This window comes from Nicotiana tabacum, chromosome 8 (assembly GCF_000715075.1).
Source record: "Nicotiana tabacum cultivar K326 chromosome 8, ASM71507v2, whole genome shotgun sequence".
Lineage (NCBI taxonomy): Eukaryota > Viridiplantae > Streptophyta > Magnoliopsida > Solanales > Solanaceae > Nicotiana > Nicotiana tabacum.
Window position 1 is genome coordinate 13,668,177 of NC_134087.1, and position 27,429 is coordinate 13,695,605.

The window sequence follows — 27,429 nt, forward strand, 5'->3', positions numbered from 1 at the left end:
AGAAAATTCAAGCCTGACATGAGTGTGAGAATTAAGGAAGAAATCACCAAACAATTAGAAGCAAAGGTCATTCGAGTCACTCGATATCCTGTTTGGTTGGCTAATATTGTTCCTGTACCAAAGAAAGACGGCAAAATTAGAGTATGCGTCGACTATCGCAATCTCAACAAAGCAAGTCCAAAGGATAATTTCCCATTACCCAATATCCATATTTTGATCGACAATTGTGCCAAGCATGATATAGGGTCTTTTGTGGATTGTTATGTCGGGTATCATCAAATTTTAATGGATGAAGAAGATGCAGAAAAAACGGCATTCATCACACCATGGGGAACTTATTGCTACCGGGTAATGCCATTCGGTTTAAAGAACGCCGGAGCAACCTACATGAGATCAATGACCACAGTGTTTCATGATATGATACACAAGGAGATTGAGGTATACGTGGACGATGTGATTATAAAATCAAAGCATCAAGCCGACCACGTTGGGGATTTGAGGAAGTTCTTCTTAAGACTTCGCAGGTACAACCTCAAGCTTAACCCTGCCAAGTGCGCATTTGGAGTTCCATCTAGAAAGTTGCTGGGATTCATAGTCAGTCGACGAGGCATCGAGCTAGACCCCTCAAAGATCAAAGCCATCCAAGAACTGCCACCTCCAAGAAACAAAACTGAAGTAATGAGTTTGTTGGGGAGGTTAAATTACATCAGCATGTTTATTGCTCAGCTCACAACAACCTGTGAACCAATTTTCAAATTGTTAAAAAAGGATGTTGCGGTCAAATGGACCGATGAGTGTCAAGAAGTGTTCGATAAAATAAAAGGGTACTTGTCGAACCCACCCGTGTTGGTCCCGCCAGAGCCAGGAAGACCTTTGATTCTTTACTTGACGGTCCTGGAAAATTCATTTTGTTGTGTATTGGGGCAACATGACCTCACTGGCAGAAAAGAACAGGCCATCTACTACCTTAGCAAGAAATTCACAGCTTATGAGATTAAGTATACTCATTTGGAAAAGACATGTTGCGCCCTAACATGGGTATCTCAAAAATTGAAACACTATTTGTCATCCTACACTACTTACCTCATTCCTCGGTTGGATCCATTGAAATATATTTTCCAAAAGCCGATGCCAACGGGAAAACTTGCGAAGTGGCAGATTTTGCTCACAGAGTTTGACATCATCTATGTAACTCGGACTGCAATGAAAGCCCAAGCACTGGCCGATCATTTGGCGGAAAACCCGGTCGATGAGGAATATGAGCCGTTGAAAACTTATTTTCCTGATGAAGAAACAATGCATATCGACGAGGTGGAGCGAATTAAAAAACCTGGCTGGAAACTTTTCTTTGATGGAGTCACTAACATGAAAGGAGTCGGGATAGGAGCTGTAATCATTTCTGAAACAGGGCATCACTATCCTGTTACGGCTCAATTGCGATTTTATTGCACCAATAATATGGCTGAATATGAAGCTTGCATTTTGGGGTTAAGGCTAGCTGCAGACATGGGTATCCGAGAAATCTTAGTCATGGGAGATTCGGATCTTTTGGTACATCAAATTCAAGGAGAATGGGAAACCCGAGATTTGAAGCTCATACCATACCGACAATGTCTACATGATCTTTGTCAGCGGTTTCAATCAGTGGAATTCCAACATATTCCAAGAATCCATAATGAGGTTGCCGACGCATTGGCTACCCTGGCATCAATGTTGCACCATCCGGACAAAGCTTATGTAGATCCGATACATATTCAAGTCCACGATCAGCACGCTTATTGCAATATGGTTGAAGAAGAATTTGATGGTGAACCATGGTTCCACGACATCAAGGAGTATATCAGAATGGGGATATATCCCACACAAGCCACAGGAGATCAAAAAAGGACCATTAGGCGATTGGCAAATGGATTCTTCTTAAGCGGAGGAGTTTTGTACAAAAGAACACCAGATCTTGGATTATTAAGATGCATAGATGCCAGACAAGCTACAACTGTCATGTCTGAAGTACATTCAGGAATTTGCGGACCCCACATGAGTGGATATGTGTTGGCAAAGAAAATCCTCCGAGCTGGTTACTATTGGCTTACCATGGAGCGAGATTGTATCAGTTTTGTGCGCAAGTGTCATCAATGCCAAATACACGGAGATTTGATTCATTCTCCACCATCCGAGTTACACACAATGTCGGCACCATGGCCCTTCGTTGCCTGGGGCATGGATGTGATTGGCCCAATTGAGCCGGCAGCATCCAATGGGCATAGGTTCATTCTGGTAGCTATTGATTATTTTACCAAATAGGTTGAGGCCAAGACATTCAAATCAGTGACCAAGAAAGCTGTGGTCGATTTTGTCCACTCAAATATCATATGTCGATTCGGAATCCCGAAGGTGATCATCACAGATAACGGTGCTAATCTTAACAGCAACTTAATGAAGGAAGTATGTCAACAGTTTAAGATTACACACTCTACCCCATATCGGCTCAAGGCGAATGGAGCAGTAGAAGCAGCCAACATAAAGAAGATACTTCGGAAAATGGTAGAAGGTTCAAAACAATGGCATGAAAAATTACCATTTGCATTATTGGGATACCGCACTACTGTTCGCACTTCAGTAGGAGCAACTCCTTATTTGTTGGTATATGGCACGGAAGCAGTAATTCCTACAGAAGTTGAGATTCTTTCCCTTCGGATCATCGCCAAAGCAAAGATTGATGATGATGAATGGGTCAAAACCCGTCTAGAACAGTTAAACTTGATTGATGAAAAATGATTGACCGCAGTATGCCATGGTCAATTATATCAAAGAAGAATAGAAAGAGCATACAACAAAAAAGGTGCGTCCCCGGAAGTTTGAAGTAGGTCAGCATGTGCTGAAACGTATTCTTCCACATCAGGTTGAAGAAAAAGGCAAATTTGCCCCGAATTGGCAAGGACCATTCATTGTGACCAGAGTATTATCGAATGGTGCACTATGCTTAAAAGATATTGAAGGCAAATGCATAGATATGGCGATCAATTCTGACGCGGTAAAGAGATATTATGCATAACTTTTTGAATGTTTATATTTAGCATTATTTCGAAGATTGGAATGACAAAGGCAATTTATTCTGCTATCCAAACACTATATCATTTGCTTCCCCTTCGAGCCATATTTGTTTCTTTCCCACCCTCTCTTGGAATCAATGTAAAAAAAACACATCACTATTATTTAGTGAACTATGTTTGACCTGATTCCTCAAAGAAGGATACGTAGGCGCCTCACGGCTCGGTCATAGGGTGCACAATATACATAATGTGCACAAAAAGAAACATCAAGCGACCCCAATCAAGAAGCTGGGGCAAGAATTGTATTGGAAATAAGAAAAAGATTCCAAGAGTTGTAATTTTAAACACATACCAAAACTGTTTAGCTTTTGATACCTTTCCATTTCCAACCACATACCAGAAAGACCTTTCGACCAATCTTAGAAAAATGCTGAGTCAAGCAAATGAAGATGGTTCATAACACTCTGGTACAAACAAGAAAAGAAAGTAAAAATGAGAGAGTCTTATAGGTGAAAACCCACACGGGCACCATAAGGCGACGGAAGTTGAGAGAAAAGTAAAATGAGAGAGTCTTATTGGTGAAAACCTTCGTAGGCACCATAAGGCGAAAAGGAAGTGAGAAATGAACAAATGAGGAAGGTTTATCGATGAAAACTCTTTGAGATATTGAAAGTCCAACAGGCCTGTGAAATGAAAAATGAAGTTGGATTACGGAAATTTTGGGGAAAACAAAAATGAGACAATTGAAAGGAGATTGATTAAAAGACTGGGTTGATTAATCCGAAATGCATACCCTGATTATTGGTACCGGTAACTCCAATCAGATAAGTTTTTATTCTTTCTCCAACAGTCATCCAAACTTGGATTTTTCTTTTCATTCTATAATTGTCGAAATCAGCGTGTTTCGTCACTAATAATCTTACTTTTCTAAAAGCTTTGAGATAAGTTTTATTCCAAACAAATAAGAAGGAATGTCAAGATATACTACCAAGATTCAAGGTTACATGATGCAAAATACGGCCATGAAAGGTGGGAGATAAAAGATATGGGTGTAAGAAAAGTGAAATCAAAAGTGGATCAGCAAAGTCAGAAGGGATATATGATTACAGTTAAAAGCGTTTGAAGGAAAACATACAGAGGGGAATCCTATAGTCAAAGATCAATTACAAAGACAAAACAGTCTTTTTCAACCATTCCAAGGCAATAAAAGAGAGACGAAGAGAAGCCTCACCATCGGCAAGAATACCCCAGTTAACCACCCTGCTTTAAACTAACGAACTTTTCTTTGATTTAAAACAGGGGCAAATACAATATTTGTGTCAGGAAATACCTGGTAAAGAATTGAAGAAGTCAGGCGTCCACCTGGAGAATGAGGATGAGAAAAGAAGAAGTCAGGCGTCCACCTGGAGAATGAGGATAAAAATTAAAAGAATGTCAGGCGTCCACCTGGAGAATGAGGATGAGAAAAGAATAAATCAGGCGTCCACCTGGAGAATGAGGACAAAGAATTAAAGAAGTCAGGCGTCCACCTGGAGAATGAGGATAAGAATTAAAGGAGTCAGGCGTCCACCTGGAGAATGAGGACAAAGAATTGAAGAAGTCAGGCGTCCACCTGGAGAATGAGGACAAAGAATTGAAGAAGTCAGGCGTCCACCTGGAGAATGAGGATGAAGAATTAAAGAAATCAGGCGTCCACCTGGAGAATGAGGATGAAAAAAGAAGAAGTCAGGCGTCCGCCTGGAGAATGAGGACAAAGAATTGAAGAAGTCAGGCGCCCACCTGGAGAATGAGGATGAAGAATTAAAGAAGTCAGGCGTCCACCTGGAGAATGAGGATGAGAAAAGAAGAAGTCAGGCGTCCACCTGGAGAATGAGGATGAGAAAAGAAAAAGTTAGGCGTCCACCTGGAGAATGAGGATGAGAATTGAAGAAGTCAGGCGTCCACCTGGAGAATGAGGATGATAATTGAAAAAGTCAGGCGTCCACCTAGAGAATGAGGATAAGAATTGAAGAAGTCAGGCGTCCACCTGGAGAATGAGGATGAGAATTGAAAAAAATCAGGCGTCCACCTGGAGAATGAGGATGAGAATTAGAAGAAGTCAGGCGTCCACCTGGAGAACGAGGATAAGAAGTTAAAAAGAAATCAGGCGTCCAACTGGAGAAGGAGGATGAGAATTAAAGAAGTCAGGCGTCCACCTGGAGAACGAGGATGAAGAAGTTAAAAAGAAGTCAGGCGTTCACCTAGAGAATGAGGATGAAGAAGTTAAAAAGAAGTCAGGCGTCCACCTGGAGAATGAGGATGAAGAAAGAAAAGAAGCAGTCAGGCACCCACCTGGAGAACGAGGGAATGCAATTGAAGTGTTGAAGTCAAAAGACCGTTCATATGAGAAAGGAGCACACTTAAAGTCAATAAAACAGAGGAGTCCAACAAAGTCCCCAGCAGGAAACAACAAGAATCCTAAACAGATAAAGAAAATACGGGACACAATGAAAAGGAATACGGAATAAGCCAAATGCCCAAGAGTCACCAAGATATCAAGACAACAAGAAACGCAAGGGCATGATCTAGATAAAATTTTTATAATTCATGTACCATAGTCTAGTTTAGCTTTTTATATTACCTTTGAAGTAAGGTGTAATAAGGAGGTCATCAAGCAGTAAAAACGGCACGAAGCAGCAGTAACATCACAGTCCCACGGTAGTCCCAGCTACCCAAAACTTCCCGAACTACATTGACCTGATTCCTTTATAGCCAAGGATATGTAGGAAACTTTTGAAGCAGAGGTTCGGTCAAATCTTTCAAAAAATGCTTCTCACGGAGTATTTGAACGGGCAAAAATCGCTCGTGTTCGCTCACTTTATCTTTGCACGAAAACTCTTCGAGTTTCCGCACAAAGAGGGGCAGCTGTGAGCACGTGATTTTTGCCTTACGAAAACTACTCCAAAATAATTTAAAAAATAAAATAATTTTCTTTTACTGTGCAATTTTTGAATTTGCGTGGTGTTTGTTAAATATTTGTCTTATATCCGTAAATGTTTACGTTGTCATAATAAAATGAAGAATAAAATAAAATACATATTGCATGCATATAGGATTTAATTATGCATTTAAAATATAATTTAAATAAAATCACAAAAAATATGCAATAGTTCTATTTTAAATATTCCACTGTGTGATTAATGTTTTGTCTATGTGTTAAATAATTGTTATAAAGTAATTAATATATTTTTGTGAAGTTAAAATTGTTTTATAATTAAAATTAGAAATTTAAATTAGAAAAATGAAATAATTGAAAAAGAAATAAAAATCGGACCTGGATTAAAATCCAGGCCCAAAATCAAGTTAACCCCCCCACAGCCCAATCCAAACAGCCCAAGTCTGGTCCAGTCCAAAGCTAAGACCAAACGACGACGTTTGGTCACATTTATCAAGGACCGTTGGATCAAATCCAACCAACGGACGAGATCTCATCACCCTAACCCATAATCCTTACCCGACCCAATGCCCCGATTCAGCCCGACCCCAGCAGTAAACCAAACGACACCGTTTGGCTAAATGAACTAATCCTGGCCATCTATTCTCCTTGATCCAACGGTCAAGATTAATTCACCTTTCCCCTATATAAATCCCAAATCCTTACCCCGGCCCCCTAACTAAACACCCCCCTCCTCTCCTGTTCATCATCGTTCCCAAACCAAACCCCTAACCCTAGCCGCCCCTATTCCCCTTCGCCTGAAACCCGGCGGCATCAACGCCGCCGGTCACCATCTTAACACCCCAGAACCCCCTGAACACCCTCTATCCGAATATGTTAGCCTCTTGGCTCGAATCTTCCTGAAGGTTCTCGAATCTTCATTTGAAGATTCGAGCCAAACTCAGATCTAAACCTAACAGCCCCAAATCGACACCATAACTTCCCCTAACCACCCTAGGTATGGATCTGTTGCTTGTTTGGCTCAAATCACTTCCGAGCTTCTCGAATCTTCTTTTGAAGATTCGGACCAAACAAGAACAAACTCAGACCTGTTCTAAAATGATACCAAATGACCCCTAGGTTACCCTCACCCTTGTGTCGTATTTGGTCCCCCTCGAATCTGACCAGAAATGGTTAAGTCCCAAATCGAATCTTCAAGAACCCTAGAAATACCAGACTTTTGGATTCTGCCCAAATTAAATAAAGATTGAGGTTTAATAGACCTTAGTCGAAGTATTTTCAGTGGAAAATACTTCGACTAAGGTCTGTTTGATTTCAAACAAAGTCCGAATCCAAGTTGAGTTCGAGTCCGTATGAAGTTTGAAGATTCAGAGGTATTTTTCTATTTCTTTTGTGTATTCTACGTGTATTTTTGTTTGTTTTAATAACCTGTTAATTTTTCACATTTTTTTTTGATTAATACTGTCATTTCTGTCTCTTACTAGTCTACTTAATCAAATAAACGAATTGTTTCTGTTGATTGTGATTATGTACAATGTGTGTAATCGACTCGATTAAGTTCGTCGATTAGTTGTATTGTGAATCTTGCTTCTGAAAATGTTGACTGAGACAGCCTGTCTTGAATAGATTATTTTGCTATAACCAGTTAATTAGTTATTGTTAATCAGTTAGTTCTTGTTTAATAAACCAGTAAATTCAAATGTATGATGTGTATGTATTATTTTCTGAACAGGGCATTGTCAGTATATTGACAATGATCCTGTGTGTGTTTGATCTTGGTTCAATGTTAAGTCCAGTCTGAATTGTTATGATAATTTCAGTAATATGTTGTTATGATGTTAGTTCTTAATTCAGTGTGATTTTACAAATGTTGATTAAATGTAATTGTGTTAGAAGGTTACATCCTTAGTTAGGATTCAGTCCAAACTTTAGGATTGGTTATAGCTGCTTAAACAGATTTTAAAATCTGTATTGTTAGATTCTGAATTTAAGACAGTAATAACAGTAATTACAGTAGAAAATCTGGGACATTTTTTGGGACAGAATAGTGAGGGTAATATGATATAATAGTGAGCTGATAGTGGAGTGATAATGGCTATTAGTTAATGAGTAATAATGGGGAACAAAGGGTAATGGGGCTGCTTAAAATCAGGATAAGATCACTTAAAGTATTAAAAAGCAGTTTTAATGGGATTTTCTGATTTTTAAAAAGAAGAAAGGGGTCCAGGCAGCACTTAAGAGATGGGGGCAGACCTGTATAAATACAGGGACAGACATTAGAGGAAAGGATCTGATTTTTAAGGCATTAGGGAATATACACACAGAGATACATATACACAGAAAGCTTTTCAGAGAGAGACAGATTTTGAGGAGGAGTTTTTAAGAAGAAATCAGTTTTCAGATCAGATTTTAAGGATCAGTTTTCAGAGAGAGCTTTGGAGAGCTTAGAGAGAGTTTTGGAAAGATAGAAAAAAAAATAGGAAGAGAAAAATCTGATTTGAAAAGAAAAAGAAATCAGATTTTAACAGGAGATTTTAAGAAGAAAAAGAGAGTGTGAGATTGAAGAAAACAGAAACAGAAGAAATCAGAAATAGGAATCTGAAACAGGAAGAAACTGAAAATCTGAAGAAAAAAAAATGTTATCCTTCTAGAATCCGTCTGTTGTTTGTTATTGTGATATTATTCAGTCTGAATCTGAAATCTTTCCCTCAAGTTTCTGTCAATGTGCATCTGGTTTCCTCGGGTCGTATTATTGCTCAAATCTGTGGAACTACTGCTATTCTGCTGAATTTGTTACTGCTGAAACTTACTTCTTCTACCTTCATTTCCAGGTACTTATCTTTTAGATTCTATGTTGGAAAGAGATTCAGCATGACGAATCAATGAAGCTTGAATTGCAATTCTATTTTTATTTTGTCTAAGTTTGTTATTTTAAAAGTTCAGTCTTGTTTTGCGTTTGGTTAATATAGTAGTATGTTTGACATGATAATTAGTAGTTGATTATTCTTTTTTTTTTAAAAACTCATATAAGTGTTGTAATAATATTATCTATATTAGAATTTCTCATTAGTGTAGTTATATGTGAGTTGTCAAAACAGGGAGTATGGCAAAAAAATGGGCCATTGATTACATCTCATAATACCTTTAGCTAAATGTAATGTAAGTATTAAGAAGTTACATTAGTAGTATATCTTAAAAAAAATATGATTTTGTTTAGATTGATATAAGCTATTATATGGCATGATGACAGGTATAGTTATAATCATATGAGTAAGGTGAGTTGGTATAGCTCGTTATGGTGTTAAGAATATTATGAATGTTTAGACGCGCAACTATGTTGTATGTAATACAATTTTATTGAATCAATTCGAATAATAACTCCTTTCTCATCAATTTGATTATTTAGCGTTATAAATAAACTAAGCAATTATAATTTTTGGATTAAAAACAAGTATGTGAGAATGAGATGATATGTATGAGAACAAATTGCAACAATTTATATCAATGATAAGTAGAAATAAAACTTGCACTAAATAAAAATAATAAAAGTTCTTGAAAAATATTTCTTCCCTTTATAAATCATTTTTAGTTTCATATACAATTCATTCTTTGGCATATATATATATATATATATATATGTTGTATTTGTTAAATATATATATATATATATATATGTTGTATTTGTTAAAAATCCTATTTTATTATTTCTTCGAATTTGAATAGCGGGATGAATATAATTTATACTCGGAAATTATAATCAACGGGCAACATTTAATAGATTGTGAATTCTTTTCAAAGAATTTAAGGGCCTCTAAAATGGGAGTTCTCATGATTCTCACATAAAAATGTATGAATATAATAAACAATTTGTAGAAAATCCATAATACCATTACAAATATTTTGCGCGATTAGGGATGCGTTCGCGTACCCTGATTGCATTTTTAAAAAAACCAAATTCGGATTATGCGTACGCGCAATTTCGAGCGAATATTTAAGAAAAGGATTTTTCCAAGGATGTTAAAATAATTTCATATACCCGAGATGTGCAGTTCATTGTCTAAATACAAGGGTGATGATGTTCCTGATTTTATTTTAAATTTCGAACATATGTTTTGTTAATAAAAACTATAACAATTTTATTGTGTACACGTATGCGTGGCACGATCCTCTGTAATTATAAAAGGTATATAATACGAATATACGTACGCGTAATTCGTCATAAGCAATAAACAGAAGCGGTGACAAAATCCTGCAATATATATGTAAAAATCAAGATAAGCCAATAATAAAAACAGTTGAGCGACCGTGCTAGAACCACGGAATTCGGAAATGCCTAACACCTTCTTCCGGATTAACAGAATTCCTTACCCAGGATTTCTGGTTCGCAGAATAAATAACAGAGTCATATTCTCCTCGATTCAGGGATTAAAAAAAAATTGGTGACTTGGGACGCCTTAAAATTACCAGGTGGCGACTCTGAAATAATTAAATAAATAATCTCATTTCGAATATTGTCACTTAAATTGGAAAAACTCCCTCGCGCATTTATCCTTCGGGACGGGCGCGCAAAAAGGAGGTGTGACAGTAGGTAGTTGTGGTAGTCTTACCCAAATTGCAGTGAAGGATAATGTCGCTTTCTGTGGGGACGAACTTGGGTTCCCATCTTCTGACTAAGAGGAAACTTCCAGAGATGAACCATGGCCCTTTTTGTATAGCTTTCACTAGATTCTCCTCTTTACCAAATTTGACTATGAAAAAAATCTCATCCTAGGTCGATCAAGATCAACTGTTCGGATGGGTTCCATATATCAACTAATTTAGATCGAAGGAGGTAGTATGGCATTCGCTTTCCAAAGAGCTTTATTATGACTGAGTAACGCCATGGTTCATATAACTTGTTTTTATCCTCTTGAGAAAGTAGGATAGGACCCGTTGTTTCCTTTCCTTTTTGTTGCGTTATGGTCGATTGTAGTTCTGAAGCGAAGTAATCAGCTTGTGTTATATTTTGCTTATCTAGGAGCATTTCCTTATAAGAGGGGATTGGGTTGTGTCTTCTTCCATGACAGTGTCATCCGGTGGTATGTTAGGTGATTTGGGTGGGTTTCCATTGATTATTTGTAGTGATGGATGAGAGTTTAGTGAAACTTTTTTTTTTCACCTATTAATAATATTTTTATTAAAGGTGGGGATGGAGTTGGGGTAGGGCGGGGTGGGTAGGTGGGGGTCGGTTGGTGGGGATAGGGATAGGGTGGAGAAGATTGAAAAAGAATTTTGGAAAATATTTTTTCTTCTCTTAATAGGGAAAACATTTTCCTCCAATTGGAGGAAAATGAATTAATGAGGAAAATATTTTTCAAAACATTTAAGCCAACCAAACATGGAAAAATTGAAAAATATTTTCCGAAAAATATTTTCCTTCGTAACAAATTTCTTGTGATATTTTAACAGCTAAAGATTTTGTTTATATATAAAAAATATCGCAATAAAATACGTATTCTCTATTTTATTTTATTTGACATAATTTCATTACTGGTTTGTTTAAAAAAAATGACACATGTTATAGCTTTTATAGCATGTTTAAAATCACATGAGAATTTTTTATAGTATGTACAAAAAGAATAAAAATCTTTTATATCAACATAAATATTATAACATATCTAAAAATCAAAAATTTCAAAAATATTAATTAAGCAAATATGACATATTTGATATTACAAATTGAGAAAATGCATAAAAACCCCATTCAACTTGTCCTGAAAATTTATTTACACACTTATACTTTACGGGTGTCCTAACACCCCAGTTTTGTTAAAACAATTGAATTTATTTACTCCTTCTTAAGCCCTGGCCAGCCGCGCGTCTTAGACAATAAAATTGAGCGCGTCTTTGCTCTCTTTTAATCATTAAACAAACCTTTAAAAAAGAAAAAAAAAATTTAACTTCAATATAACCCCAACCAACGGTAAATTCATTCTTCGGCAATATTTTACCAAATCCAATTGAAGAACCCTAATTTCTTCTTCATCTAAATTCTGCCGAAATTGCATCAAATTGCTTTTTGAAGTTTTGATCTTTGAAAGCAAAGGTTAATATTTCTCCTCCAAACGTAACAATGTTTCGCAAATAATTCAACTTTGATATTTGAGCTTGATTTTTCAAAGAACTTTGGCTTACGGGTCTTACTCCAACTCGTCAGAAACTCTAAATAACAGCGAAATCGAAGGATTTTGCAACTGGTCACTTTGATTTTGTTCAGGAAAATCGATTTTGGTGGGGCATTAGAGTTCTTCAATTTGGGAATTTTTAATTGATGGGGTGAATAAGGCTCGTTTAAAGACTGTTATTTTTATTTACTAGATATTTTAATTACGTGGCTTACTAATAAAGCGCGTGTTTCCCACTCAAGTTAATATAGTTGGGCCAGGGCTTAGAAGGGGGTAAATAAATACAATTATTTTAACAATAGTGGCGTGTTAGAACACTCGTAAAATTTAGGCGTGTAAATAATTTTTAAGGACAAGTTGAATGGTGTCTTTATGCATTTTCTCATTACAAATTTATGACTTTTAAAACTTATGCTAGTTAAATTATACCAAACCAGTTAAAAAATAGTAATGATAACAGCCTGTTTTTTCCCTTTTAAATCTCTCCCAAATTACGAGTATTTATAGTATATATATATAAACAAGAAAGTTACCATATATAATTGACATTATGGTTAAGCCAAGTGGCAAGCTAATAAATGTCAATAGTATATGGTAACTTTATTCTATATTTGACTATTTTAGTTAAATACAAATATAATATATATATATATATATATAATATATATATACAGAATTTGAATTAAAAGATAATTTTGAATTTATAGATAAAGTTCTAAAATTCGAATTTAAAATAAAAATAAAATTTATTATCATGTTATCATACTTAATTCGTTAATGATCATATGCAATCATGTTAGGATCTTTTGTTAATTTTTATAATTATTTAAATACCTCTAGCAAAAAAAAAATACTCCATATAACTATAAAAACTCTTTCACATTTAAAATCTTATAAGTATAGTTCTTTGAAACACTATAGTTAGATTTGAATAAAACAATTTTTTTTTTAAAATAAATGTAATATATAGGGTACATGTCTATGTTTTATAATAAAAAAGAGTTTACATACAACAAATAAAAGTTTACTTACATATATAATAAAGTAAACATATATGTTGGAGAAAGAAACATCACAAAATCAGTCAATATTAAAAAAAAGTTGTTTCTTTTTTCTTCTTGAAGAATATTTGTTTGAAGAGTCAATTTGCATAAATGGACATCAAACAAATAACAAAACTTTGGTTATACAATTGTTATCATTAATTTTAATTTAGCACATTCAAGGAATTAAAAAGTATAGTTGAAACCCCTTCATTTAGCTGTAGTCAAGCCATTGCAATGGTATAATATTTTTTTCATTGAAGAATATTAGTTTTTAATCATTAGATTATGTGAAAGGTTTTTTTCAAACTCAACAAGAGATAAATTGATTTCTAATTGATAGTTTCTATAGCGATTTTTAAGTGTAACAAAAAGTATATATAAAGAAAAAATTGGTATGCCGTGAAATATTTTTTTTTAAACGTAAACAAATTATTTCAAAAAATCTCTTTACTTTTTTTAATTCAAAGATAATAAAAAGATAAGATATTTTTGAACATTAGTAGAGAGTTTTAAAATTATTATAATAGAAGTCATATCATGGATAAACTCAAAAAACCGAAATCTTATGGAATATTTACATAATATCCGGCCATATTTATTTTTTACTTTTTTATAGCTAATATAAATAGATGATATAAAGACAACACACGATTATACACATATTATATATGGATTACATATAAATTACACTTCATTTAATTTTTTAATTTAAGTAGTCGGGTGAGCACCGATTTAAGCTGATTAGATAAAGCCAAAAGAAAAATATGAAATAATTTTCACCAAAGACTAAAAATATAATTAAAGTTCATATGTAGACAATTTTTATTAAAAATCATCCTTTTATAGTGAAATAAATTAATTTTTTGTAACAACAGAAATAATGACATAAAAAATAATATAAAAAAAATAAATATTGGAAAAAATGTTAGAAAGATCTAAAAACGAGAAATAAAAGATGACAACAAATTTCTTCTTATGTTTCATCTTTGTTGAGTATAAAAAATTTGAAAGTTAATCTCATCGATTTCAAATATTTTCTTTTCAACTCAAATACATAGATTATAAGATAAGGATATCTTTGAATATTTTTTTTAATTTGCATTATGTGTTTTTTTAAAAAAATTACTATTACTAACAAACTGATATGGTATTCAAATTTGAACTGGAATGCAATTTGAGTAGTTTGCATTGAGGTTAAACCAAGTATGGTGTCGAAAAATAAACTACTTAATAATTTTAAGACCATATATGCAATATTTTATAATAATAATCAACTAATTTAACATTTAATGATTCAAAGAACAAATTTTTTGTATATAGGGTATTAAAAATTTAAATTTTGGGACTAGAGATATCGATAAACTTAAAGTGGAGTCATACTGAAATAAATCCGGCCAAAGAATCATTTAAATTTTTAGATAGCCGATTAAAGTGAATTTTAAATTAAGGATAATATTTTCACTTGCATCAAAGATAATCATTATTATAATATATGTAAAGTTTTAAAAATTGATCAAAATAGAAATATTTTTTGAAAGATAAAATCATACCAAATAAGAGTTCAAGTCGTAGTATAAGAGTCATGTCATAATCAAAGAATCGTTTATATCGTGTCAACCTTTGTGTTTTGCCATAAATATGAGTTATTATTTCACTTTGTGGCTATTTTTAGGTTCCAATGACACCTATGCGAATGATGCAAAAATAAAATTGCTACTACGAGAACTGAGAAAATGTTAGTCTTTTTTCATGTAATGTTACTTAATTAATATCTAACGATTATCTATAATTATTTAGAAGGTTTAAATGTTAAGGTTATTTACATATATTTCAAATAACTCAGATATTTAACATGGTTAATGTCAAATATCAAAATGAAGTAAAAAAAATCACTAGCTAAAGAATTTTTTTATATTTTTAGATAGTCAACTAAATTGAGTTTTGAATTAAGAATAATATTTTCAATTACATTATTATAAAAATAATTATTATTGAAAAATAATGCTTTAGAAACTGAAATTTTAAGAAAAAATATGGTTTTTAAGAGATATCAACACACCAAATAAGAGTTCAAGTAGTAGTAAGAGTTAAGTCTTATCCAAATAGTCATTTATTATTTCAACATTTGATTGTATTGCCATAAATATGAGTTATTATTTTGCTTTCTGACTATTTTTAGAATCCAATGGCACTGGCAAGAATGATATCAAAAAAGAAAAATAGAATAAATGGTTAATTTTTTTCATATAATTAATATCCAATGATTATCTATATTTACTGAGAAAATGTAAATTTGAAGATTATTTACATACAATTCAAATAATTTAAATATTTGACATGATTAGTGTTCGCGTATCCGCATGAATACTAATACTAATTTATAATAATAACGGTCGAATGTAAAAGTGCTTTATTAACGAGGAAGCCTCACTTGTTTGTCTATGAAAATGTAACTTTCGAGTCAGTTGCCTCAAATAAAGACAACTCTGAAAAAGCCATTTCCCTTTTACCTCTGCTGCCTACGTTTTTCTTCTCCTTTGCCTCCCTTAGTTTAGGCTTTAACTCCCTCACAATCCTTTGGTTCTTTAAACCAACCCACCCTACCCCACCCCACCCCCACCCCACCCCACCCCACTTTCTTTTAATTCTGTTCAGTTCTCTTTATTTTTAAGACTGTCCACTGAAGCTAACCAAAAAATGCTCTCAAGAGTAAACAGTATGGTTTGGAATATGGAAGACAAAGAAGAAGAAGAAAATGAAACTGCTTCTTGGGCTCAAAACAATCCCACGACCAACAAAAATGATATGGAAATGAGTGCAATTTCTACATTCAAATCCATGCTAGATAATGCAGCAGATGTAGACTGGTTCATGTCTAGTAACAATCACAACAACATGCAAAACCAAAACCATACTGACATTTCTTTTACCGAAAATTTCACCGAAACTGAAAACAATAGTAACTTGCTTCTACAACCAGTAGATTCCTCATCTTCATCTTCAGCTTCTTATGTTTTCAACAATCTTGACCCATCTCAGGTACATTATTTCTTAGCCCAAAAATCCATAACCCCTATGTTAACTGCTTTATCTAACAACCCTTTGGACTGTGGTTTCAATTTGGGTTGTGAAAATGGTTTTCTTGAAACTCAAGCTTTGGGTGGTTTGAATAAAGGTGGGATTTTTACTGGTGGGTTTCAAGATTTGAGCTCGTTCAATTTGAGTTCTTGTACTCAATTCCCATCATCCCATTTGCTTCAATTGCCCCAAAATAGTGCCACTGGGTTTAGTCCGCTGGGGTTTAGTGATGGTTCTGTTAATGAGAATTCTCTGTTTCTTAATAGGTCCAAGTTGTTAAAACCACTTGATAATTTTACTTCAGTTGGATCACAACCAACTCTTTTCCAAAAAAGGGCTGCTCTTAGGAAGAATTTAGCTAATAATAATTGTGGCAGTTTGGGGGATTTTGGAGGTGAAATTGGTGAGAAGGAAGAGAGTGGGAAGAAGAGGAAATGGGAAAATGGGGATGAACTTGAAGATGTTAGCATTGATGGTTTCACATTGAATTATGATTCAGATGAGTTTGTCGAAAATTGTAGTAATAAGGTGGAGGATAGTGTTAAAAATGGTGGAAATAGTTCAAATGCAACTAGCACTGTAACTGGTGGAGATCAGAAAAGGAAGAAAAAGGGACCACCAGCCAAGAATTTGATGGCTGAACGTCGACGTAGGAAGAAGCTAAACGATAGGCTTTACATGCTGAGGTCTGTTGTACCAAGAATTAGTAAGGTAAGAAATTCTTTTACATCAATTTCTCGTGAATTCTTATATGATTTTAACATGTTTTAGCTATTCACAATCATCAGCCATTAGCTTCCTTTCCCCAAGAAATCGGAAAAGGAAAAGGGGAAATTGAACAATACGCGGTTATTCTTCTTTTCTAATTTGAGTGTTCTTCATTTACGTATGTAACTTTGTGCTATGCATAGTTCAAAAAGGCTTCTGAATTAAAGCTATTTGATAGTTGCATTAAGTTCACTCACATGAACTATATGAAATGATTTTCAAAAGGATCTTCTGTTTTGGACCACATGAGAGAATAGACATTACTAACTTGCTGTTACATGAAATTGTCTTCTCTCTCTCTCTCTCTCTCTTTTATATATCTGCTTTAATTTGTTTCTTCATCCCCTCCCCCGTTGTGGGGGGGGGGGGGGGGCAGCCTTTTGCCATCCCACCACTCCTCAAAGTACTTGCTGTACATGGTCATAAATATAAGCTTTAGGATGTAGGAAGTAATTAAAATGCCTTAAGTGCTCATGCAAATTCTTAATGAAGTGAAGTATGTTTATGAATAACTAAGTTGAGATTTAATTCCAAAGAACCATTGGACTTGACTTTAACCTTACAGAATATTTTGTATTACCAATTTGTGTTCCTGACTACCTAATCTTAAAAGCTTCTTCTTCTCGGCAATTTGTGCTAATGACGTGCCAGTGCAAGGTGAATTTCCATGAATTGAATTGTGATTTTGCATGTTGATAGATGGACAGGGCTTCAATCTTAGGGGATGCAATCGAGTACCTAAAGGAGCTTCTACAGAAAATCAATGACCTGCATAATGAACTGGAGGCCACGCCGTCTAGCTCTTCATTGACCCAAACAACAAGCTACTATCCTTTAACACCAACTACACCAGCTTTGCCAGGCCACATCAAAGAAGAACTCTGCCCAAGTTCATTCGCGAGCCCTCTCTCTAGCCCAACTGGACAACCTGCAAGGGTAAAAAAAAAGTCATTAGCCAATATCCTGTGAAGTCTTAAGTCATCATGTATCGGTTTAAGATGATGTAATTTAGAGTTTGTTGTACTTTTAGGTTGAAGTAAGGGCAAGAGAAGGAAGAGCAATGAATATCCATATGTTCTGCAGCCGCAGACCAGGCCTCTTACTCTCAACAATGCGGGTTCTGGACAACCTTGGACTGGACATTCAACAAGCTGTTATCAGCTGCTTTAATGGGTTCGCCTTAGATATATTCAGAGCTGAGGTAATCACTTTTTGTTCAATTTACAATGTTGGTACTGTTGGATTAGGAAATGCTTTACGTGAGCGAAATTTTGTATCTAGAAAATTGAAAAACCCATCAGTCCCTGCAGAAAAGAATATCCTTCTGGAATGAGCAGAACCTATAACCATATTAAGCCTTTAAAATGGGAGCGGCGAGGATAACAGATTGTACTTATTCCTATTGAACAGTAACTCCAGATATACGATTTGATTATCAACTAACAGCTGACATATAACTTTTTACAAAGCAGTCCAAATTACTCATGGTATGTTATGTCGCCACTGAAATGAGCACCACCACGATCAGGATATATGCCGCGAATTCTGTCCTCTGCCTTTCTTGATTGAGTATAACTCTGTTAGCGTCTCTTTCCAGGAATCATGTTTTCTCCTCCTCCTTTTTCCCAATACCAAGTCAAGAAAAAGAATATAGCACGATCTGTAGATGATTTGTCATTTAATTGTTTTCTTATCCTTGCGCAGTTTGAACTTTAATGAGTCCTGGAACTGAATTCTTCTTCTGATGGACATTTTTGTTTTTGTGTAATCGCAGCAATGCAAAGAAGGTCAAGACTTTCATCCTGATCAAATCAAAGCAGTATTGCTGGATTCAGCCGGCAGCCATGGGATGATATAAGCTTCTATGGTCGACAAGGAAGACAATCTAGCCACCATTTTCAACTTTAGACTCTAGCTAATTGTTGTTCTCAGACTATTTTCAATGCTTCTTTTGTACTTTTCTATATTTATCCAGCAGCCATTGTTTTGTGTTTTCTTTAGGAGAAACCTTAACCCAATCTTTCAAAATTGAATGCTATTATTTGGGTCAATCATTCCAAGTTCTAACTTGATGTCATTAGTTGTTTTTCATTACTAGGCAATTCAATGATTTAGTGCCTCAGCAAGAATAAGCTTTGGCAATAATATTAACAGGGTTGGATTGCAGCTTATCACTCAAGGTGAGGGCTTTTTGTTATGAATGAATGACCTCTAGTTTCTTCAACCTTGCTAATCGAAACTCTCGAGGACGCATAAATTTGGAAAAGGAGTAGGCTTTCCTGGTGTCAACCCAGACCCCACTTGTAGGATCACACTGGTTGGTGTTGTAACTAACCGGCAAAAAGAAACCAACAAATGCAGTAGCTTGAAACAAACAATTGGTTGTGAATTACCAAAATTTTGATATGTTCCCATGTCCAAATGTCAGTTTAACACACACCCATATCTGGAAAAAAAAATTATTTTATATATAAAAAGGAAAAAATGAACATAATGTTTGTACACCAAGTTATGTTGTTAGTCATAGTTAAGTAATAACTTGAAGTAAGAATCTGTATTGATTAGTCATAGTTAAGTAACAAATTGACGTAAGAATAGTTTAACTCAGAATCTTCATGTAAAGAACATGTCATTGCAGTTATTCATCTGGTGCATCTGTGCATGTATCAAGTGAGATTTAGTGCATATCTGCATGTGAAGAAGAAGAAGAAGACTGGATATGATTCTTAAAAAACTGATATGTTTTAAATAGGGGTGCTCAAAATGGCTACCTGGTGTCATTTCAACCCCCGAACTAGCCGGGAGAAATTCAAAAATAGCTAGATTTATAAGTGGTCGTTCAAAAATAGCCCAATTTCAAAAGTAATCGAAATTTATCCACTTTTCATGTAAAGATAAATCTGAATGAAAACACTGTTCAAAATCCGGAAAAATACTCCAGCATAATATACTGGAGTTCCAGTATAAATATACCGGTCCAGCATAATATACTGGATTTTGAAGCACCTGTGCTCCACTCTCCAGTATATTATACTGGAGTCAGCAAAGTATACCGGTCCAGCATAATATGCTGGAAGTTCACACACAGGTGCACCGAACTCCAGTATATTATGCTGGACCGGTCTCTGGTGCAGCAAAATAGTGGCTATTTTTTATTGACTTGGTAAACGCTGGCTATTTTTGAATGACAAGTCCGAAAACTGGACAGACCGTGCTATTTTTACGAACTAGCCAATTAAGAGCTTGAACTAGACAAGGCCAGTCCACAACCCGCATCATTGGCCAGTTCAGTTACAGTTAAAGGTGGCATGTGGGCCGGTCCCGTGCCTAAGTGGGCCGGTCCTCACGGTCCCAGGTTCGGTCCCAATTTAAACGGGCCTCACGGTCCCGGCCCTGGTGGGTTTTTTGTAGGAGCCGGCCCAGGACCAGGCCCACAAACTAATGGTCCCGGGCTAAGTGGGTCGATCCCGGGCCTAAGCGGGCCCAACGAATACTTTTTTTTTTTTAATTTAAATTTTATAGATGTTAGAGAAAAAAAAGATGGTAATAAAAGTACCTAAGGCAATTCCTTGTAAATTATATTATATAATTGTGACCTAAATTTTTTAATTCAAATTTCAAGACAAAAATATTGTAAAGAGATATTCAACGTTGAGTTTATGAGATTTCTATATTCATATGCAACAACTAAACTTTCATACATGTAATTCCATCTAGTTGGACAAGGTTTAGGAACCTTTCTTTCTCTTAGGCCAAATTCATCGCATCTTTAAAAATATTCTCTAAGTCTACTTCTACGGTTTGAATAAAAAAGCCAGTTAAGAGCCATTTTAGCCTTTTCAATTTCAATATTTAAAATTCTCATACTATCACTCACAATTAAATGGGAAATATGAAAAATACATTTAACATGAAAAATGTTACTAAATGTAGCTTAATGTAATGGTAAGCAAGGCTACAACATTTGTATTACTAGTAGCATTATCCATTGAAATTGACATGATTTTATCACTAATGTAAAAATATCTACAAATATCTGTAACTGTGCTAGCAATAAACTGCCCTGTGTGACGTGAATTAATTATTCTATAAGCAATAATGCGCTTTTGCATTATCCAATCCTCATCAATCCAATGACTGGTAACAGTAAGGTAATCACGGTCATTACCACTTCTACCAATATCAGTTGTAATAGTAACACGACAATTTATATGAGTAAACAAATAGCGCAAATTTTATTCCTATTCGTGTATATATTTATAAATATCGCTCTTTACGGTTGTGTGAGGAAAACTTTTATAAGTAGGATTAAAAAAATTCTAATATAATGCACAAAGTGAGGGTCAAAAGGAAAATTATAGGGTAAGCACATAACAGTAACCATTTTTGCCAATTCTTCCGATCTTTTTTTGGATCATAATATGAAATACCACCGGTAGCAGTGTTAATTTCCGGTTGAAATTAATTTGACCCAGTAGTAGCCAAAGTTCCCGTCCCCACCCCCCACCCCCACCCCACCCCCGACCTCCAAAATATTTAAAAGCGAACTTCTTGCCACAAGTTTTACACTTAGCCTTATTTTGTGGAATTAGTTGAGTAAAAAATGGTCAAACAATAGATGTTTTTGTCCGTTTGGTACGTTGTCTAGAAAAAGTAGGGACATTAACAGGAGTATCAGATAGGGCATCATTTGGATTGTCACTAGTTGGGTTAACTTCAGGAGCATGACTAGCGGGTGTATCGTCATCCGGTTGAGTTTCATCAAAATCTATTTCCTCCTTATCATTTTCATCAATAGTTGGATTAGAATAAAGAGCATTCATTAATTCATAGTTTAATTGTTCACCAACTCCAACATTATAGCAAATTCACTCTCAGTAAATTGTAATAAACTATTATTGCTATCAAGAATAGCAGGTGTAGGACGGATATAGGGTTTTGGTCGGGGAGCCGGGGGCAGTGGAGGAGGAACATATTGGCCACTAGATTCGCCACTCTTGAATTTTCCCTTATTTTTACCAAAAAGTTTTTTAAGGAAGTCATTGTAATTAATCAAATAATAGAAAATAAATAAAACAAACAAAACTATAATATTAAAAATTAAGAGTTGGAACGAGTTTACCGAATTGATGAACAACTTGTTGAAAATTAATTATCGCTGAAGACTTCAATTCACCAACTTCACAATTTTTTCACAAATTGTAATAATAAAGTAAGCAATAGTAGCAATTATAGAAGAAAATTAGAGAGAGATTGAGAAAGTTGATGATTTTGTGAGAAAAATGAAAGAATGAGGGATATTTATAATTAAAAATAGGGAAAAAGTGTAACTATAAAAAGTTTGAGGTTAAAACAAAGTTTGAGGAGGGTTAAATGACTATTTTGTAAATAGCCAATGGCTATTTTGGCAGACCAAACGGCTAAGTTTTTAAATGCCCAAATGGGAAGATTTTTTTTAAAAAAAAAATTTCGATCATTGGGACCGTTTAGGCCCGCCAAGGACCGGTCTCAAACGGTCCCAATCTTGCGGTCTTTTTGTGAAGGACCGGCCCACACCCACGGTCCCACTTCTATCCGATTAAGGCCCGTTTAGGCCCACAAGCCCACATGATCCGCGGTCTCGGGCCTGGACCGGCCCACATGCCACCCTTAGTTACCGTTAGTACTTTAGCTCAATTGTCAGCCTTAAATAATAAGAGAGGGTTGTCATCCCATAAAAGAAAAGAAAGAGAAAAATATGAGAAATAGGAAAACCAAAGTTGTATAAAGGAGAAGCAAATGCATCTTTGTAGATTCACAAACTGTTTCAGCACTAACATATATACGAGCATAACAATGATTCAGAGTCACCACAATACAAACTTAACTAAGGCTCCTAGATAAGTAGGCTGAAACACTATGCCAACTGCAGAGAAGTATAAAGCTCAATTTGAGCATGTTTTCAAACTTATCACATCATAAACCGCACTAACTGAGCAACCTTGACATGTGCTAACTCAACACATGAAGTATAAATCATGAAAAATCAAACTTTTGGTCATGGAACCTTTTGCTTTCAACAAAGTTTATAGATGCTCTTTCTGCACTAATTTGCATGCCAGACAAAACTATGAAGACAGAAAAAGAAAACTAACTTTTCACATTTGAGGCCCTAAGATCATATACTACTTTTCTTCCTAGCACAACTTTTCAGCCTCTTCTAGTCTTCTCCTTTTAATCTTTCCGAGCCAAAAAAAGCGATGAAAAAAATTACTTTTACATTTAGTTGTGAAATGTATGTACAAGAAAGACCTATTTGCTCTGGCTGTCCATCACCAATTTGTTGATCTCAGAATACTTCAGGAAGTGCCCTGCCTTCAAGAAATGACTTGAATAGAACAAGTGATCTCTCTGGTTGAGAGAAAGGAACTTCATGAGCGGCTCCTCTAACGGTGGCAAATGAAAGGATATTATCATACACTATAGTCCATCCACCAACCTAAAATGTGGAGAAAAAGAGAAAGAAGGTGAACCTTTTCATGACAGTAATATCAAAATTATCTATGGTTTTTTATAGAACGGTCAGAACTAAAGTTTTACCTGCTGCCCTGCAAACCAAACTCTATAGGGTACAGTTGTGTTAAGTCCCATCCGTTTTGCGAGTTGATGTACGACGGTGCGGCTTCCAGTCAATGGAACAACAGAATCTTGATCTCCACTGTTGTCAAGAATCACACGTTACACTACAATCTTGAATCATAAGAGATATTTCAAGAAATGACACATTTATTTACTAGCATTGGCGTTAGATAGAACTCTTCCAAGATTACTGAGATTATAATAACGGGTTGTACTGTATATGTACCTGTAAATTAAGACTGGAATTCTCTCCTTGACAAGCAATCCTACTATATAGATTGTTGGTATCTCTATGTCAAGTAATTGATAATCCAGAACGCTGTGGCGGCAGAAGGAAAATATTAGTGAATCCTCAAAAAATAGGTAAACCTTTAAAGGTGCAACTACAGAACTTATAATTTTGATACAAATCCTTTTGAGTTTTTTTGTAGCAAGTGGTTCGATGTGGACTTGTATATCTAGCATTCTAGAGTTATGAAGAAACATATTTCATTTAGTTAGCTAATCTATTTGAAGGCATTATCTGTTCTTTAGATAATGTCGCAAAAAGAAGATACTCTTAGTGCTCTATTTAGGGAACTTATGAGTTATGAGGCTACAATATGCTAAGACTTTTTTGATAAGATCAAGTTTGTTAATTGACACTGTATTATGCTATTATTCCCTTTTAGCAAAGCAAGAAATACTGACTTGCTGCAAACATCCCATCTGCGAACTCCAACAAGCTTGGCATGAAGAGCCCTTCTTACATCTTGTCGGTTTAAGTAATTGACAGTTTTATCGTCGATGCAGACATCTATCTTCTCAGTATCAGCATTTTCCTAGTAATTAGTATCAGTAAAACATAGTCAATATAGTTCGATATGACATTGGAAAAGCCTAAAAAAAATAAACTGAGAAAGTATTGGAACATGAACACAGTTAGTTTAAGCAATGACTTACTTGGGGACTTATAATTTTGGATTGTGAGAGCACCGACGAGAGACAGACGTCCAGGGTAACGTCGTATTTGTCTACGAATTTACTTGTTTCTCTAGTTACTAGGCTCATGACTCTTGAACACATTGGTGATACATTTTCCCTGTAGTACTCACTCACGTAACGAGAATAATTGCAAAAAGAAGTGAACATTTTGTATGTGGAATCTGATATTAGTCCATGAGACCAGAAGTATTCAGCCCTTGAGTTGAAGTCAGTCGCGAATTCCAGAACCGGATTACCCAGCTGCCATGACAAGAGAGAAAAAGAATAGGATTAAACAAGAACTAATTTTTCGATCTCAGATAAAGTTGTCTCCGTCTGACCCAAACGTCAGACGTTTGAGCTGTGGAAGCAGTCACTAATGCTTAGGCTGTCTACGTCACACCCCTCAGGTGCAACGACCATTTCCCGAACCCAATGCTTTGTGCATTGGGCTGCCCAAGTACTACAAGCATCATGCATTTCATCAAATGAAACTCATTGTTAACTTAATCCTACAATTTTGGATTGCAAATGTGAATTAATAAATGAATTCATTAAGTGATGCTCACTGCAACTCCTTTCAGATTGAACAACTTTTTCTTCTGGTTAAGCTCAATCATGAGCTTGGCAAGTTGAGGTACATAATGGCCTGTAATCGACATACCAAAAATATTAATAACCAAGAAAGAGAATGAAAATTAAAATATGTTCGCCCGCTTCGATACTTAGGAATTTCATGATAATTAATGTGTCCAAGAAAAGAATACCTGCATAACTTTCCCCAGTTAGAAATAAATTGTTGTTTCTATATTGTGGGAATTTGTTGAACCAGCGTTGTAAGAACACAACATTGTCCCTAGCTTAAAACATTAAGAAAAGAAAAAAGTGGAGCAGCTTTAGGGTGTGTAGAAAAATATAGAACAATTAACATGTAAAAACTCACAGATAAATCAGTAGGATTTCAGTATCCTTATCAAAGTTAAAGCTGCTTTACTTTTCCTTTACACCAAAAAAGAAAAACTATTTAACTACTCTAATCAGCACAAAAAGAATGGTGATGGGCATCACATGTGCATTATAGAAAAGATTAAAAGAAACAACAAAAAGAGCAAGCTTTTGGAGATCAACTTTTCAAGTCAGAAAATGAAAATATTATCAATGTGAAATCCATGTTTAATGCAAGTAAACAGACGAAACTATAGTTTTAAGTAGCTAACTACCTGTTGTCTCATCATTAACTGTCTCATATGCAGATGTATTAGTTGAATAAGAGAAGCCAACTCCAATTGGAGACTCCAAATATAACATGTTTGCCTCTGCAATATTTCAAGAAAAAAATCACTTTCAGTGAAGATACCAAAATCATTTATAACAACACCACCACATTTGTGTAATCACAAATGTGGAGTCTAGAGAGGGTAGTGTGAATGAAGACCTTACTCCTACCTTCCTACCCCTTTAGTTAGAGAAGTTGTTTCCGGTAGACCTTCGGCAATACCAAACTCATTTAAAAAAGGGTTTCCACGACTTTAGCCGTTACGGCTAAGGCTCCCCTTCACCAAAATCATTTAAGGAGGAAAAAAAAATAATGACAAAATTCCTTGAATAGAACAAGATTCACCTTTGTTCCAGCTGTACTCATTCTTAACAAGAACTTGTCCATTTGGTCTAAAAGGACCATTTTCAGAGAATGCACCTACACCTAAAGAAGAACAACCAGGTCCTGCAATAACAAATGCAAATAACTCAAGTTTGGAACTTTATCAAGAGACCAAATTGTAATGAAAGTAACTTTTGTGTACCTCCATTCAACCACAAAACCAAAGGCTTAGAAGCAGGATTTGTTTCTGCTTCAACAAAGTAATAAAAGAGAGATCTTTGTTTCTTGTCATCAACAGTAACATAACCTGAAAATTGTTGAAATCCCACTTGGGGTTGTCCAGGCAATAGTATTATTTTGTCTGGATGAGGAAATGCATTCCGAATTCCTACAAAAGCACAAAGAAGAAAGAAGAAAATAGATAATGCCATTGCTTTTGAATTTTGCAAAGTTAATGTTGGAAACAAGAAAAAAGAGCTAATTGAGTGAATATGGTGTGAGCTAATAGAGTTGAGCTATATACTGTGGTTTAGTGGAGGACAGAAACAGAAAGTCATGGACTTAATAAGTGGAGGGTATTAAATAAATAGCATGCCTAATATAATTACTAGTATTATAATCAAAATGTCATATTTTCCTGTCCGTAAGCATGAAAATGTTGAGCAGAGAGGGACATGTACTAGAGACCAAAATGACCAGAGAGATAAATTGGAGAAATTCTTGATAATTAGCTGGTCCCCATATTGTCTAGATTGGTTTTGTCAGCAGATTTAGCACTCAACAAAGCAAAGAGGGGTTGTTTTCTTGGATGTGAAAGGAGAGGGTAGGGACAATGGAGACCCTAGGAATTTGCTTTTGAATTTAGAGTTTGTTCTAAGTTTAGTTTCCCAATAAATGGATATACTCCCTCACTTTCAATTTATATTAACTCATTTGACCGGGCACAAAATTTAAAAAAATAAAGAAGATATTTGAATTTGTGGTATAAAATGAGGCACATATATTTTGTGTGGCTATAAATCATTGTATAAAGATAAATTATTTTTAAATAAAGAAAGTGATCATTCTTTTTAGCACAGACCAAAAAAAATAGGTTCAAAGGTATGTAAAATGAAAAATCAGTATACACTCTGTCACTTTTTAGGTAAAGGTATGTTTCTTTCTCCAGAGTAGCTTTACAGTTACTATCAATGTCTCAGTAAATATA

At 35.0% G+C, this 27,429-nt stretch overlaps 2 protein-coding genes across 2 annotated transcripts; one reads left to right on the forward strand and one right to left on the reverse strand.

Moving 5' to 3' along the window:
• Positions 1 to 15,837: 15,837 nt before the first annotated feature.
• Positions 15,838 to 19,092, forward strand: LOC107820223 (transcription factor ICE1-like). The gene is made up of 4 exons (XM_016646507.2): positions 15,838 to 16,984; positions 17,741 to 17,977; positions 18,072 to 18,242; positions 18,816 to 19,092. The coding sequence occupies exons 1-4, from the start codon at positions 15,893 to 15,895 to the stop codon at positions 18,897 to 18,899; spliced, it is 1,584 nt and encodes a 527-aa protein (XP_016501993.2). The 5' UTR covers positions 15,838 to 15,892; the 3' UTR covers positions 18,900 to 19,092.
• A 3,740-nt stretch (positions 19,093 to 22,832) lies between these two features.
• LOC107820387 (serine carboxypeptidase-like 45) lies at positions 22,833 to 26,771 on the reverse strand. The gene is made up of 10 exons (XM_016646701.2): positions 26,425 to 26,771; positions 26,244 to 26,345; positions 25,843 to 25,938; positions 25,390 to 25,482; positions 25,192 to 25,271; positions 24,602 to 24,883; positions 24,350 to 24,480; positions 23,886 to 23,978; positions 23,621 to 23,738; positions 22,833 to 23,519 (listed from the first exon to the last, which is right to left on the reverse strand). The coding sequence occupies exons 1-10, from the start codon at positions 26,651 to 26,653 to the stop codon at positions 23,370 to 23,372; spliced, it is 1,374 nt and encodes a 457-aa protein (XP_016502187.1). The 5' UTR covers positions 26,654 to 26,771; the 3' UTR covers positions 22,833 to 23,369.
• Positions 26,772 to 27,429: the final 658 nt, after the last annotated feature.

What these genes read in the sequence shown, in the direction of transcription:
- LOC107820223 (XM_016646507.2), top strand. Translation starts at nt 15,893, where the DNA reads ATGCTCTCAAGAGTAAACAGTATGGTTTGGAATATGGAAGACAAAGAA. An exon ending in TTGTACCAAGAATTAGTAAG is followed by an intron (nt 16,985 to 17,740) that starts GTAAGAAATTCT and finishes GCATGTTGATAG; the next exon opens with ATGGACAGGGCTTCAATCTT. An exon ending in TAGATATATTCAGAGCTGAG is followed by an intron (nt 18,243 to 18,815) that starts GTAATCACTTTT and finishes GTGTAATCGCAG; the next exon opens with CAATGCAAAGAAGGTCAAGA.
- LOC107820387 (XM_016646701.2), bottom strand. Translation starts at nt 26,653, where the DNA reads ATGGCATTATCTATTTTCTTCTTTCTTCTTTGTGCTTTTGTAGGAATT. An exon ending in CCAAAATTATAAGTCCCCAA is followed by an intron (nt 24,481 to 24,601) that starts GTAAGTCATTGC and finishes ACTAATTACTAG; the next exon opens with GAAAATGCTGATACTGAGAA. An exon ending in TTTGGTTTGCAGGGCAGCAG is followed by an intron (nt 23,520 to 23,620) that starts GTAAAACTTTAG and finishes TCCACATTTTAG; the next exon opens with GTTGGTGGATGGACTATAGT.